The sequence below is a fragment of the Choloepus didactylus genome, chromosome 2, assembly GCF_015220235.1.
Source record: "Choloepus didactylus isolate mChoDid1 chromosome 2, mChoDid1.pri, whole genome shotgun sequence".
Taxonomy (NCBI): domain Eukaryota; kingdom Metazoa; phylum Chordata; class Mammalia; order Pilosa; family Megalonychidae; genus Choloepus; species Choloepus didactylus.
In genome coordinates this window covers 63,764,068-63,779,726 of record NC_051308.1, presented here as the reverse complement: position 1 = coordinate 63,779,726, position 15,659 = coordinate 63,764,068, and the positions used below count along the sequence as shown (strand labels likewise).

The following is a 15,659-nucleotide window of genomic DNA, read 5'->3' as shown; positions in this document are numbered from 1 at the left end:
GCTCTATTTAAAGAGATATGAGAATACAGAAAAGGGAAAGCTAACTTTTCCTAAGAGGGTATGCCAGCCTTCCTAGGTGGGGAACACTTGAGCTGACTTTTGAAAAAAATGGACTAAGACAAGAGGAAATATCATCTGCTGACAGAAATGCTAATGTTGTGAAAAGCAATACAAGAAGAAATTGGAAGAGGTAGGAAAGAGATCAATATTGAAAATAAGAAGACAACTAACATTTGAATACTTAGTGCCAGGCACTATAGAAGCCTTTTATTATAGACTACCTCATGTATAATCACAACAAACCTATGAGAAGTGTACTATTAATATCCACATTTCATACAATTAGGATACTAGGGTTTAGAACAACTAAGCCACTTGCCACACAAGCTAGTAAGTGGCAGAGCTGGGATTTGAACCTGGGCAATATAGTTCCAGAGCCTGCATTATTAATCATTTTGAAGCATCTTGTGTGCCAGTGAAGGATGTTAATCCAGGGAAGTAACACAATGTGCTGGTTTCAATGTACTATGCCCCCCAAAATGACATTCTTTGATGCAGTCTTGTGTGGGCAGGAAACGTATTGGTGTTGATTGGGTTGGAGACTTTTGATTGGATGTTTCTGTGGAGATGTGATCACTCAACTGTGGGAGAGATCTTTCACTGGATAATTTCCATGGAGATGTGGCCCCACCCATTCAGCAGGTGTCTTGATTAGTTTACTGGAGCACTATTATAAGCTCAGACAGGAGTGAGCTTGCTACAGCCAAAAGGTACACTTTGAAGAATGCACAGGAGCTGAGAAGAGAGGAGCTGCAGATGAGAGACAGCTTGAAGATGGCCGTTGAAACAGACTTTTGCTCCAGAGAAGCTAAGAGAAGACAAATGCCCCAAGAGCAACTGAGAGTGACATTTTGGAGAGCAGCTGAAGCCTAGAGAGGAACGTCCTGGGAGAAAGCCATTTTGAAACCAGAACTTTGGAACAGACACCAGCCACATGCCTTCCCAGCTAACAGAGGTTTTCCAGACACCATTGGCCATCCTCCAGTGAAGGTACCCGATTGCTGATGTGTTACCTTGGACACTTTATGGCCTTAAGATTGTAACTGTGTAACCAAATAAACCCCCTTTTATAAAAGACAATCCATATCTGGTATTTTGCAAAAAGGCAGCATTAGCAAACCGGAACACACCCTCATTTATACTTTAAAAAACAGTATGGGCAATGGAATGAAAGGGGTCAAAATGAGATGCAAAGAAAACAAGCAAGCTACTACAGAGATCCAAGTTAGGAATGATGAGAATTAAAAGCAGTGGGCAGATTAAAGAGGAGAGTTATTTTAATAGAATCAACAAGCCTAATAACCAGTTAACTAGGAAAGTGATAGAGAACGAAAACTCCAAAATGATTCCCAGCCTATGTAGCCCAGTTGACTAAGGGAAATGGTAGGTGGTACCTACAAAGAAAAACGCAATGAAAGTTACAGCGGCAAATAAATAACTTATCAGAATAGCAGCAGTTCACTTTCTGAAAAGCAGGATACTCACCAGCTTATACTGCTACAAAATATAAGCAAAGGGCTAATAACTGCCATGAATATTAAGAGAAGTGATCAGCAAACTATGGCCCATGGGCAAAATATAGACTGCTGCCTGTTTTTTTATGACCCACAAGCTAAGAATAGTCTTTACATTTGTAAATGGCTTAAAAATTTTTAAAAATAACATTTTCATGACATAAACATGATATGAAATTCAAATTTCAGTGTCTATAAATAAAATTTTATTGAAACAGAGCCATACTCATTCATATTCACTGTAGCTTTCAAGCTAGTGTCAGAGGTGAACAGTTATGATAGAGACCACATGTACTGAAAAGTTTAAAATATTTACTATCTGACCTTTAAAGAAAAAGTGGGCTTACCCTTAATTTAGAGGGATCTCAAATCTACAACAGTGGTGAAAATAAGGAACATGACCAAATTGTGACATAATTATTAGGTTTTAATGTTCTTTGAATTTGAACATTTCTTAAGAAATTCCTTATTCTGAAACCTTTCAAAAACTAGCCCCTCTGCCTAGAACCACTTTATTCATTTAGAAGTCTTTCTTGGAACCATCTCATTCTTCCTTGTCATTCACAAAAAGCCAGGTAGGGTGCTTCCACTTCTGTCTTTCCATGATTCCCTGGGCATAGGTCAATCATAGGACAGAGAGCAACCCAAGGACAGAAATTATGCCTTTTCTCTGTATCCTTGGAACCTAGAGCTGTGCATAGCACACAATATGCACCTTATCAGCATAGAAAAACTGCCTTCTTTGCTTTCCTAGGTATGCTGGAATAAAAAGAAGCTATAACTGCTCTCAGTGAGTTACCAGCTATCATATAGATACACTAATCAAATATGTGTCCAATTCTCTTTAAATCTAGCAAAGTCGCTCAACCAGATAGCAGCCTCTAACTGTAGGTTCAAATGTCAACACTAGTTATTCCTTTGGTCATTTATTCATGCATTCAAGTCACATCATACATCTTTTAGGAGATGCAAAAAGATATATTCTTTACAATCAAAGAATTTATTTGGTCAGAACATAATTACAGGAAACAAGGAAAAGTATAAAAGCAAAGAATTATCAGGTAGGTACAAGATGTCTTATATGGTGTATACATAAACTCATATACAATTTATACATATTTGCTAAGAAAATGTTCCTAGAGGGAAAAGTCAGCAGGGAATAGAGTTAATAAAAGTTGATCATAATACTTGAAGTAAATTAAGAATCTGAATTAGTGAGAGAACAACTGATATGAATGCTAATAGGAGAATGCATAGACAGAATGGCAAGGGGACAAGCCATGCAGTGGAATAGTAATACAGCAGGCTGGATAAATTGAGATCATGTGAAGGACAACCTTAAATAACAGAATAACACGTTTGTAAATCATATGATAACGGCAGAAACCACTGACAGTTCCTGAGCAGGGGAATAAGAAAGCCATATATTGAAAACCACCTGGTGACACTACATTGGCACATCAGAATGTTGAGTCCAGTGGACCCCACTCTGTCTTCCATCACTGTCATTCTTGGTCACTTTCCAAAATAAAAACCTTACACTTATCTGTCCTCTCTTTACTCAAATCCCAATAATCTAGCAACAGATCGTAGAAATAATATTTATTTTGTAGTTAGGCAGACCTGAGTTGAAACTGTTGTCTCTATTTTATGGTAGCTCTTGTGACCTTGGGCAAGTTACTGGCCTTTCTGAGTCTGACAGAGGGATTTGGAGAGGGAATGCATTCTATAGACAGAGAACAATAAACTACAAATAACTTGAAGACAGAGCATGTTTGAGGGTTCAAGAATCACAAGGAAGCTTGACTGGCAGACGCATAGTGAGCAAGAGGGAAAGAGATAAAAGGTGAGGTTGAGAGGCAGGTGGTGATGATATAGATCTTACAAGTACTTGGACACCATTAAGAGAACTTTGGCCTTCAATGAAATGGGAAGACATTAGAAGACTTGGAACTGGAATGATAGGATCCAGCTAATATTTTAAAAGTATCACTCTGGTTGTTATGTAGAAAATAGGCCATATAGAATGGCAAGGGTAAAAACAACATTGCTGTATCTCCTGACACAGACTGGTCAAGGATGGTGCCATTGGAAGTCCTGAGAAGTCATCAGATTCTGAACAGATTTTGAAAGAGAAGACAGAATTTGTTGATGGACTGAGTTTGGAATCAGACAGAACCTGTATTTGAATTTATAGAGAAAGGGTGTGAGATAAACACAACTAAGGATGATTCAACATTTTTGGCCTAAGCAACAAAGAATATACAGGTATCATTTATTGAGATTAGACCAGGGGTGAATGTAGTGGGAGTGGGGACAGAAGGGACTTGTTTTTGGACAAATTAAGCAAATATGATCACTAGACAGACAATGTTCAGTGGAAATGTTGAACATGTGGTTAGAAATGAGTCTACAGACTAGAAGTCTATCCTGAACACATAAATGTGGGAGCTCTCCATGTATAGACAATATTGAAAGCTATGAGATCATGGAGAGAGTGAGTAAAAAAGGGAAAAATATTTAATGACTAAGCCTTCATGTCCTCCGAGGTTTAGAGGTAGGGGAGATAAGACGCACCCCTCAAAGGAAACAGAAGCAGCAGCCAGTGAGGTAAGAAAATAATCAGGAAGAGTGAGGATGGTAGAATAAATTGTTCCAGGAGGGTTGGGGTTCAAAGTATCAAAACATTTTCTAATAATTTGCTAATAATTCAAAAAGAAGATTGAGAAATAATCACCAGATTTAGCAGTGTGAAGGTCATAGGTCAACTTATAAGAGACATTTCAGTAGAGCTTTCATGAAACTGATTGACATGGTTCAACAATAGGAGAGGAATTGAAAACAGCTAAAATAAACAACTTTCAAAATGACTTTTTCTTAAAAAAAAACACCTTTTGAATCTTAGTATAATCTATATACAGAAAAGTACACAAATAAATATAAAGCTCAGTGAATTACCACAAAATTAATACCTGCGTTCTTTCAAGGTACTTTACTTAAAAGAAAGCAGAATGGAGCAGGAGCTGAAGGAATAATTGGAATCAACAGGTTTTGTTTTTAAAATGGGAATAATGACTGCATATTTGTATGTTAACGAGAGAAGACACAGAAGGGGTCATTTATATTATACTGAAGATGTGTGTGTGAGAGAGAGAGAGGGAATACAATTGTTAAAGAAAGATCCTTGAGTAGAAAAGCACAGAATCTGGTATATAAGTAGAGAGCCTGGCCCCATTTAGGTACATAGACATTCCACACTGTAATAGGAAAAAAGAAATAGGTAAAAATGCAGGTAGGGTGGTAGATGTTGTGGCAGTGCAGGCAAATTCTCTTCAATATTTCTATTTCCTGAATGAAATAGTAAGCAGATCATTAGCACAGATGAGAATCAGAGAGCACTGGCTCTGGAGCCAAAATGCCTTGGATAAATCCCAGCTTTATCACTACTTGTGTGAACTTAGGCAAATTACACAATTTCTCAATACATCAGTTTCATCATTTGTAAAACTGTAGTAACAACTCCATAAGGTTGCTGCAAGTATTAAGTGAAGTAACAGGAGAGCACTTAAAACTGGGTCTGACTGAGAAAGTGTTACAATAAATATTAGCTAGTATTATCAACTATGAGTGAAGAGGAAAGAGGTGTTAAGAGGTTTCAGGAAAGAGGGGAAAGATGAGCTAGTCAATAAACCAGGAAAATACAGCCAAAAAGAGTTAAGTGCTTACTTACATACAGTAGGCAGTTTGGATTGGGGTTGGAATTTTCTGGGCAAATACAATGAAGGAAAAGAGGGGTGAATGGAGTGGTTATGATGAATTATGGAATCCAAGCTGAGTGAGTAAGTGAGGAGATATGGGGAGTGAGGGTGGGGGGAAAAGGTGGTGGGATTAAAGGATTTTAGGTCTTAGAAAGTTACAAAAAAGTTGGAGTTGACTTGCTAGAGGAAATGCTGGAATCATAGAGAGGGTGATTGGAGATTGAGATACTTTTAGGAAAGCATGACCTAAGTAGGTTGTAACTAAAAGACCAGGGTATTGGAAGGATCTTCAACAAAAATTTTGAAATCAGAAGAATGACATTAGTAGTTTTGGAGAAGTTATAATGAACTGGATACAAAAATCTTAAGAATAATTTTTGATTGTAACAAGTGAGGGTATGGGTAGTATAGTCTGAAAAATAAGCTACAGGCTGTTTTGTTTTTATGTTCTTTCCATTTGTATGGAAGACAAGAGAAACAATAGTCTGGACATGGAAATGAGAAGCAAGGAGGTTCATTATCCCCACCAGGAGGCTGAAGGTCATAAGAATAAGAAAGAAAACAGACACAACTTGAGAGGATTTCAAGGAAAGTAGTGTTCAGCAGGGTAACAAAGTGCGGCAGTGTTTACAAGGGAGATATGATACTGAAGGACAGTGAGTCCAAAGTACACAGAAAGGTTTAAAGAACTAGAGAGATGTAAGGCATGATTGAAATTTGGGGAAGTTAAATAGAAATGAGATAAAATAAAATATAGATGCATGGTTCTAGGAGTCCTTTAAATTACCTGTTAAAATAACTAGGTAGGTTTGGTTTCCTACCTAGACCTTAATTGTCATATGAGGAAAATTTGATTAGTGGCACAGACAGTGTTAGTGAACCTGTGAGTAATAGAGAAGGAACAAAGATGTTTTCCCCCAAAGGAATGCAGGGCTCTGGGGAACTAACTTCATTGCTAATTAATGGGTGGACAGAGTCTGAGGGAGAATAATGTCACCAGAACACAAGGTATACAGAGGTCTCTTCATTCTTTCATATGGTATTATGGGGGCCAGGCACTTCACTGGGCCTTCCAATCAGGGCCTGGACTAAGGTAGGTCAAGTGAGTTATTTTCCCTTAAGCACAAAACTTAAGAGGATACCAAAAAACTCAGTAATCAAGATAAATATTCGAATGCAATATTTTTTAAAAAATCAAAATTAATGTAGAAAATTAATGAACAAAATATCAAAAAGTTTAAAAAGGATAGGGTCACTACTGTTTCAAAATTTAGCCCTACATTAACTACATTTGCTTTACCTTCCATTAGCAAATTGGTAAAAGTACAAATTAATACAAGCTTATTATTCGATTTACCATACCTAAAAAAAGGGAAAATATGTACTTTATTGGTATACTTTAAAGATTTTATAAATGAGACTCACCTGCTTTATTCTTCATGTTTAATTTCTCTTTATTGCTATTACGTTTTGAGACAGGTGTTATCACCTTTTTTGTTTTTTTAACAGTTGACGTTTTATATGCCACAGGAGAAAAATAGATTCTTTTGATTTCTTGCAATTCTGTAAGTTCTGTAACTGCAACCTTCGCATTTGTATCTTCCATGTTTCCATCACTCTTTCTCTTGCGAGCAACTGAAGCTATCTTTGAGGAAAATGGAGTTATTTCATTTTTATTCTCAGATTTACTTAAGATTGGATCTATAATTGGAAGATAAGAATGGAAAGCTTCTTTCTTTTTTTGATGATCTGTTATTACTTTTTCACATTCACCTACTGCACTATTGAGACATCTTTTTGCCTTTGGTTTATTAGTGTCAGTTTGGTTTTCTCTGGCACAGGTGGGCTTTCTTTTAGTAACAGTGGCAGAAAGTATTGGGCGTTTCTTAGGTTGTTTATTGTGGTTGTAGCTAGAAGTATCCTGAAATGCAGAAAATTTAGGATGATTTTGTTTTGTAAAACTGTAGTAATCTGACTTCATTTCTACAGTTTTGGGTTCTTCAAAAATAGTTTTGGCAGATTTTGAACACTGACTTTCGGGAAGACATGCTAAAAGTTTATTTGTTCTCCAATCTTGAGAAGACTCTGGGGCCTTAGAATTTTCATTCGATGATGATGATAATCTACATGTTTGCTGAGATGTACATATATATGCCATACTATCTTTTACAAATTGATTTGGTGATAGAATGGGATTAATTGATTCTGATTCTGGATCCCAATTTAGTCCATAACTATCATTTACAAAAGAGTCTGGACTTAAAATAGTTTGATAAATTTCATGTACAGTTTTTGATTCCAAATGCGTAGGTTTTGAATCATCTTTCACAAATTTATCTGATGAAAGACATGCCACTAATTCTAGTTCATTATTACCTACACAGCTATTATTGACAAAGGAATCTGGACTTAGGAAATTTCCTTGGCTTTGTGTAGTGCTCAAAGTTGAAGAATAGCCTGGGGTAAGAATAAGTCTATTATTCTCTTCAATTTGGCTATTAATATTATTTACAGAGTTAAAGGAAGTTTCAGTTATGATTTTCTCATTAAAATTTAAATCTTTTGAAATGTTGGCACCTTTTATTTTCAATAATTCCCCGTTTTCAGTTGCATGAAGAGATGTATAGGTAGTAGAATGATGTCTAGAAAGTGGCAAGCAAGTCTCACCATGGCCTTCTTTGAAAGAGGGGCTAGTAGATGATATGGGTATCCTATTTTCTTCAAGGATTAAAGAATGGTTTTCTGTTGGGGAACACCCTTCATTAATAGCCAAATTTTCACAAGCTTGTAATGGGCTCCTAACTCTGTGAACTTTTTGGGAAATACTAAATGTTTTATTAAAATTTTGGCTATTTGAAATCCTTTTGTTATGACTTGAAGAGGTTGAAACTTTCTTCTTATTAATGGTATCCCAAAGACTCCGCTGCAAAAATAAGCAAAATATACCAATTAAGTTGATAACTGTTGAATATTACCTTTAAATAAGCAAAATTATGTATGCTACTTCAAGCCAGTTAAAATAATATTAACTTATATTATTAAACATTTTTTAGAGCAAATCATAATGACTAAAATTTATTACCTTTTTCTTTTTCCGCTCTTCTGCATTTCCTAATAATATAGCTTGGTGTTTCAGCACATCATTTACAAGAAATGTAACAATCTCTCTTACTCGGCCTTCTTTGAATGGTGTCCAGTTAACAGAAATAATAATTTTTTCTTTAGGCTACAATTAAAAGAACACATTTTAAATGACTATGACAATAGTAATTCATAATAACTAAAATATGTTATATACAACTTAGGAATATACTCTATCCTCTCATTTCATCATATACAAAAAAAGCCACCTCCAGTTCACAGCAAAATACAATTATAATAAACTCTTAATTGTATAGGTAAGCAATGGAACAGATATTTGCCAAATCATTTTATTTGAGCATTTAAAAAATTTTTTGAAAAATCATGTATTGCTACTTCTTCACTTATGTCTAGTACTTCCATTTCAAATACAGTGACCCCGCATTATGAAGACTATCTTCAAACAGATACATAAAATGATCAACTAAATTTCATCTTCCCCCCAAACTCTTCTAAATTCCATATCATCAAGATCATATACTACTAATCTTTTAAATCACTTACTATTTTGCAGGCATCGGCACAAGACTCATATACAACTAATTTAATCCTCACATCCCTGAGAAGCAAGTGCTATGATTATGCACCTTTTACAGATGAAGTAACTGAGGTCCAGACAGCTTTTAAGTATCTTACCCAATCATACACAGCTACTAATTAGAACCCAAGCAGTCTGACTCCAGAGCTCCTACACCACACAGGTATATAGAATCACCTTTTCTGTCAAATGCAAAACCCTAGCATAACAAAATGATCTCTGTGTCTGATGTTTTTCAGAGAAAAAAAGACAAGTTTTTGTTTTAAAGAAGAAAGCATATAACATGAAATGTTACATGTTTTTTTTAAAAAAGTGAACATTAGTCTATAAAACAATAAACTCTAAAAGACAAAATAAAATACTTTAGTTCTACATTACAACAAAAAGGAATAAGAAAAGATATTATATAGATAGGAAAGAACTGTGTCTTCCACACAAAGGAAAGCAGGCAATCATTCACAGGACAAGGTTAGGGGGAAGTTTCTGAAGTGTAGAAACATGGGTTAGGCAAGTCAATGGACCTCATATTAGAGCCTCTTCTCATTGCCTTACAAAACAATTAGTCAACTACCAGACCTCCTCAGCTAATGGTTTATTTTCACACTTTCAGTAGTTCTATTAAATGGAAAGTCCACAGCAGTGATAACAAGAGCATAAATTCTCTGGGTTTTGGTGATGGGGATAAAACATGCTCAGGCTAATGCCATGCAGTAAGGGCTACAAGGGAGGTTCATGAAACATTTATAAAATTAAGTTTGATTCACAATTAAACCTACACTGACTACAAAGGAAAAAAAAAAAGGATTAAAATACTAACCTGTGCATACACATCACACATGCATGTTGAAAACAACCCTGGATAGATTTTTTTTCTGTAGACATTTAACCAAAACAAAGTTTTCTATTTCACCAGGAAAAGTAGCTACCCTGACTCTAAGGGTACACAGGAATGCTTCTTAAGATAACTGACAGGAAGCACTTAAAACGATACCCTAATGAATGAAATCTTTAAAAGAAAATATTGAGAATAAAAGTACCGACAGTCTATTAATTTAAAATTGCAAAAGTCTTTCACAGCGTTTGAGGTCGATTGAAGATGCTTCTCTAGTTAATAGAGAAGGCTGTTAAAAATGCTTCTAGAGACGCTGCATGCGCGCGTGTTGATGTGCTATCACCACCCAAGTTACCGCCAACCCAGGTATACAGCGGGCAAGTCTTCACCTATAGTTAGGGAAAGGAATTGTCTTCATTCTCTAAGGGTTTTCCGAGCCGCACCCCTTCCTGAGGAGAGGGCCGGAGAAAACCGAGGAGGGCGCCGACCCCGGGCGCGCCCTTCCTACGACCTACCTGCAACACGAAACAGCGCTGCGAGATGCTGAAGCCCCTGTCCACGGCGGGAAAGCGGGAGATCTTCACTTCTGCCACCTCCTCATTAGGATTGTCCAGGGCCAGGGGCAGCGTCCGAGAGGCTCCGAGGCGAACATCGCCGAAGCAGAGGAAAGGCGACTTGCAGAAGTGGCTGAGAGACAGGACCGGCGGGGAAGCCGCCTCCTCCTCGGCCACGGTGTTCCGCAGCCCAGCCGGCGGCCCGGGTTCGGTGGGACTCCGCTCCCAGCAGCTTCGCCCGGCACGCCGGGTCGCCATGGCAGCTTGGAGACTCCGCCCGGATCTCCCTCCTCCACTCCCACGAAGCTGCTCAGCACCAGGGAGCCCCGAGGAACGCCGACGGCTTCCCCTGAGAGTCGACTGTGCAAGCTAATTCGCCCACCTTTCTTTTACAGTTGCCGAAACTCCACAAAAAAAGGAAAGGGGCTCCACAAGTCCGCAAACCCGAAAGAGGAGCAAAACCAGTGCGGCTTTCTGTCTGTTTAAACTTCCCGCCTCCACCAATGGGCACCTCCGGGTACCGCCCACCTGATCGAAGGACCAATCAGTGCTCAGCATAGGCCACTGACCAATGGGACGGCAGCGCTTTATTTAAATAATGAAACAGGCAGCTAGTTGCTCTCTACCGAGAAGCGAAAAGAGGAGCGGAGTTTTGGCGGTCTCCTGAAATCCACAACTTAAGAATTGAAATTCTCCTTTAGATTTTGTAAACAGGTTGTGTTGAAGGGAAGAGAGTAACAGCGTTTCCACAATAATTGTTGTAATTATTACAAATGTCCGGGACAACCTTAGGTAAAAACGTTAATTAGGCAACAGTTGGTTTAAATCTTTCCTCTCATCCAATATACCCCGTCCAGAAATGACTTAGCTTCACTCTAGCGGCTTCCTGGGGCTGAATGGGAGAAATACGAAGAAACTTAAATCGATAATGAGCCTGAGCGTGCTTATTTCAGTGACTGACGACAGCAGGGACTCAGTAAATTTGCATTCTGATTCTTACCTCGGGATACTGGAAGCCATGACAATGGATAAACCAATGAAACTTGAGATTCCCTAGTAATTCATAATTGATCAAGCAATGCCTTGGATAAATAAATTCTTGATTTTCATTTTAATTGTAGGTTTCTAATAGGAATAATTATTATAACTTATATAGCATTCTTGTACGCCAGGGATTGTTTTAAGCACTTTACATATTTATCTCAACCTTCACTTCAACCCTATGAAGTAAGTACCATTTCTATTTTACAGATGAGGAAACTGAGGGACAGAGAGGTTAAGTAATTTACCTAAAGACATACAGCTAGTTAGGAAGTAGTACATCCAAATCTACATCAGCAGTTTGGCTCCAGTCTTGGTTTTACTTACTATACCATATCGTCTCTAAATTTATTGTAGCAACAAAAAATAAATGTATAGATGGGTGTATGGCCCCCAAAATATGTAGAAAGAAAAGCCCATGAGTGGAAAAACAAAAACAAACTGAGGAGGCTGAGATATGAAATCAGACTCAATGACACTTTAATTTGGCCTAAGATTGAACCCTGTTATCTTCAACAATATTTAAACAAAATTATTCTTGAGGTTTCTTTCATTCTTCAAGATTGACACAAAATGATAACACTACTTTTGATACATTAAAAAAGCAGTTTTAATGGTTGAAGTTGTTCTCAACCATTTAATTTACTGAAAGGAGATTCTGCTGTGGTGCTTGATCTAGGAGTAACTATTCTTTGTTTACCTAGTTATGGTTTTATTTGTTGTTTTGCTCTGTATTGGAAACACAAAGTTTTCTACATTATTTTTGGTCAGAATTGTGGTTCAGTTTCCTTGTGTTTGTAGCAATATGGACATTGTCCTTCTAGGATTTTGTTTCCTCATCATGGAGAAAAGAGAACTTTTGATTATTTTTCATCATGAGAGTAATCTGTAAGGGTGTGTATGCTCAGGAGCCACCGGATCTAAAGACATGTGTAAATGATATCCAAATACATAAGGTGCCAGATACTTCTTTTTCAGATTCACAAAAGCAATCCCCCACCACTGAACTCCATTCTCTCCGGGGGCTTGATGAAGGCTAACCAATCTGATGCATGTGTAGGCAGTAGTCCCATGGACTGGCACTTGTAAACAGCCAATGCCAAACCCATAAGGTTCCCAGTGAGATAGACTAAACCCTGAAGAAACTTCTGGCTTGAACTTTCTAGCATCTTGAAAGTGGCTGAAATGGCCATAAGTGCCTGAATGGGTCTCAGGCCATCATACACACCATCATAGTAGGGAAGATGAGATAGCATTACCAGCCATATACATGATGAAGAGGTTCATGGGAATCTGTTTGAGGGGACCCAAAGCAATGTCCCAGCAGCGCTTCTCCACCAGGATCTGGTCTGTCTCTTGCACACTGGTATCAGGCACTTGCTTGTCCAAGTAACAAACTCAGTACAAGGAATCTCCCTGGCCACTGCCCCGGTCACTCCAGCCCCTGCTGCCTCCTTCAGGACTGCTCAGCTCAATGGGCCACTTGAAGCACCAGCCTCAGTTGGCCACCAGGCCCCCTTGGGCCATCATGGCAACAGTCACCTCCCAAAGTCATGAAGCCTCTCACTCCAAAACAACTCACAGTTTTACTTTTAACAAAAATGTAAATATGAATTACAATCATTTTCAAGTACACTTAATATATGTTTACTACTTTATAGTTATTCCTCAAAATTAATACTGTAAATATAAGCCCTCTTAAGGTTAAACAAATCACTCAAATATTTGTTTCAACTCTTTCAACATGTGATAGCACAATTTTGGTCATATATGCTCATTCTTCATAGTTTTTCTTCATAAAGCATGGGTGTTTTCTATTTTTAAAGAAATCAGAATGAACCATACTAGAAATTTTTTATTTGCCCCTCCTCTTCCATGTTCCTCCCTTTTCCAGCCTGTTCTTTGCTATGGGATGCTAACCTGTATTGGCTACATCAGCAGGTCTTCTTACTCTGTGGCTTCTGTTTTGCTTCAGCCAGTGGGAAACTCCTCAGAAGATTACAGGGAAGAAGAAAAGGAAAGGAGAAAAGGAAAGTTAGAGATTATATCCTCCTCCCTCAGTTTCCCCTCCCTAAGTTGGCTGCCTATCAAAATTAAAGGTCACACTTAGTTATACAGGAGTCCTCTTCATATGGCTCTCTTCCCTTATCCCTTTAGATCTAGGTATGGGAATCCCAAGTCGTTACTGATCCCATGGTACTGCACTTAATGGTTTCCCTACATCCTGGTCACATCTTTATAAATAGTTCCTTTATTAAACTTTCCCTGAATTACACTAAACTGGAGTTGGCCAACAGTTTCCTCTGGGACCCTGACTGATTTAATAGAAATGGCCTCAGGGAACACCCCCTCAAAATGGAATTCTGGAATTGAGTTACTCATATTTGAAGAGCGAGGGATAAACTCTTGCTAGGAAGAAACACATGATAATCTGAGGCATGCAGTACGACATCGTGATTACGTTACCACTTACAGTAGCATGAGTTGAAGTGCAAATGGAAAGTAATTCACTGGAAGATCAAGTAGCTGTGGCACATACTTGTTATACCAACACTTTATGATCATAAAGATTATAGTATTACCTGGATTCACCTGACTGCTCTAGAAAGCATACATGGGGAAAAAGAAAATTTAAATCTATGAACATTCAAACATACAACTGAGAACACATTTTGAGAAGAAGGCCTCCATGGAAGCTCTGAAGAAGTCCTCCATTTCCTGTAGTAAGGGAAGACATGGCCAAGGAATAAGCTGCGAGTCTGATAATAAATCCTGCAGTCCTAATTAAATGCTCAACCCTGCTAGCTCTCTTAGGCTAAGGTAAGAGATCTGATGCGGAAGGAGTGGGAGTGTGGGAAAGGGCATGGTGGCATTTGGGCTAAATGAATAAGACTTAAAACTATAATCCATCATATTTCCTTAAACTTTCTTTGCCAGCAGAGGATGCCCCCTCCACCCATCCCTGTCTTTCAGAACTGCAGCTGGAACAGCACCTCAGAAGCCAATGACAATTTCCTGCATGACCTTTCAAATCCCAAAACCACCTAGACAGAGAGGTAAGTGTTCTGGGAGGAAATAGCCTATACATCAAAAGAGTTACAAGACTTTACCAATCTAAAGTGGATTCTAATGGGGTTAGACCAAGGGGACAAATGATAAGGAATAACCAGCCCCAATTTTTGTCATCGCTGCACTTTACCTATTTAATATGTTGGCTCAAGTACCTGGGAATGGCTTTAATAGCCTGCTAGATTCATTAATTGAAAGCTGGACTAAAAAGTGGTTCATAGTCAATTAGGAGAAAATGCTGGAACCTACCTGGTATTCAGTAAAGAGTCTAAAGGCTCAAGATGGGAATGTTGTGACCACAGACATAGGGGACTGGTGGTTTGATGGGCTGAGCCCTATACCACAGGATTTACCCTTGGGAAGACTGTTGCTGCAAAGGAGAGGCTAGGCCTCCCTATAATTGTGCCTAAGAGCCTCCTACAAAATGCCTCTTTGTTGCTCAGATGTGGCCCTCTCTCTCTACCTAAGCCAACTTGAAAGGTGAAATCATTGCCCTCCCCACTACGTGGGATCAGACACCCAGGGGAGTGATTCTCCCCGGCAACGTGGAATATGACTCCCGGGGAGGAATGTAGACCTGGCATCGTGGGATGGAGAACATCTTCTTGACCAAAAGGGGGATGTGAAAGGAAATGAAATAAACTTCAGTGGCAGAGAGATTCCAAAAGGAGCCGAGAGGTCACTCTGGTGGGCACTCTTACGCACAATTTAGACAACCCTTTTTAGGTTCTAATGAATTGGGGTAGCTGGTGGTGAATACCTGAAACTATCAAACTACAACCCAGAACCCATGAATCTCGAAGACAATTGTATAAAAATGTAGCTTATGAGGGGTGACAATGGGATTGGGAAAGCCATAAGGACCACACTCCCCTTTGTCTAGTTTATGGATGGATGAGTAGAAAAATAGGGGAAGGAAACAAACAAACAAAGGCACCCAGTGTTCTTTTTTACTTTAATTGCTCTTTTTCACTTTAATTATTATTCTTGTTATTTGGGTGTGTGTGCTAATGAAGGTGTCAGGGATTGGTTTAGGTGATGAATGTACAACTATGTAATGGTACTGTGAACAATCGAATGTACGATTTGTTTGTATGACTGCATGGTATGTGAATATATCTCAATAAAATGAAGATTTAAAAAAAAAAAAAA

At 38.4% G+C, this 15,659-nt stretch overlaps 1 protein-coding gene and 1 pseudogene across 1 annotated transcript in view; both read right to left on the bottom strand.

The window, feature by feature from the left end:
* The window catches only part of ASPM (assembly factor for spindle microtubules), a 69,029-nt gene extending 54,165 nt beyond the window's left edge, over positions 1-14,864 (bottom strand). Inside the window, exons 1-4 of the mRNA XM_037825105.1 lie at positions 13,359-14,864; positions 10,359-11,289; positions 8,415-8,558; positions 6,758-8,255 (exon numbers count right to left, since the gene is read on the bottom strand). Coding sequence (XP_037681033.1) covers positions 6,758-8,255; positions 8,415-8,558; positions 10,359-10,655 — 1,939 coding nt within the window. The 5' untranslated portion in view covers positions 10,656-11,289; positions 13,359-14,864. The remainder of the gene's footprint in view (positions 1-6,757; positions 8,256-8,414; positions 8,559-10,358; positions 11,290-13,358) is intronic.
* Positions 12,419-12,968, bottom strand: LOC119526182 (annotated as a pseudogene).
* Positions 14,865-15,659: the final 795 nt, after the last annotated feature.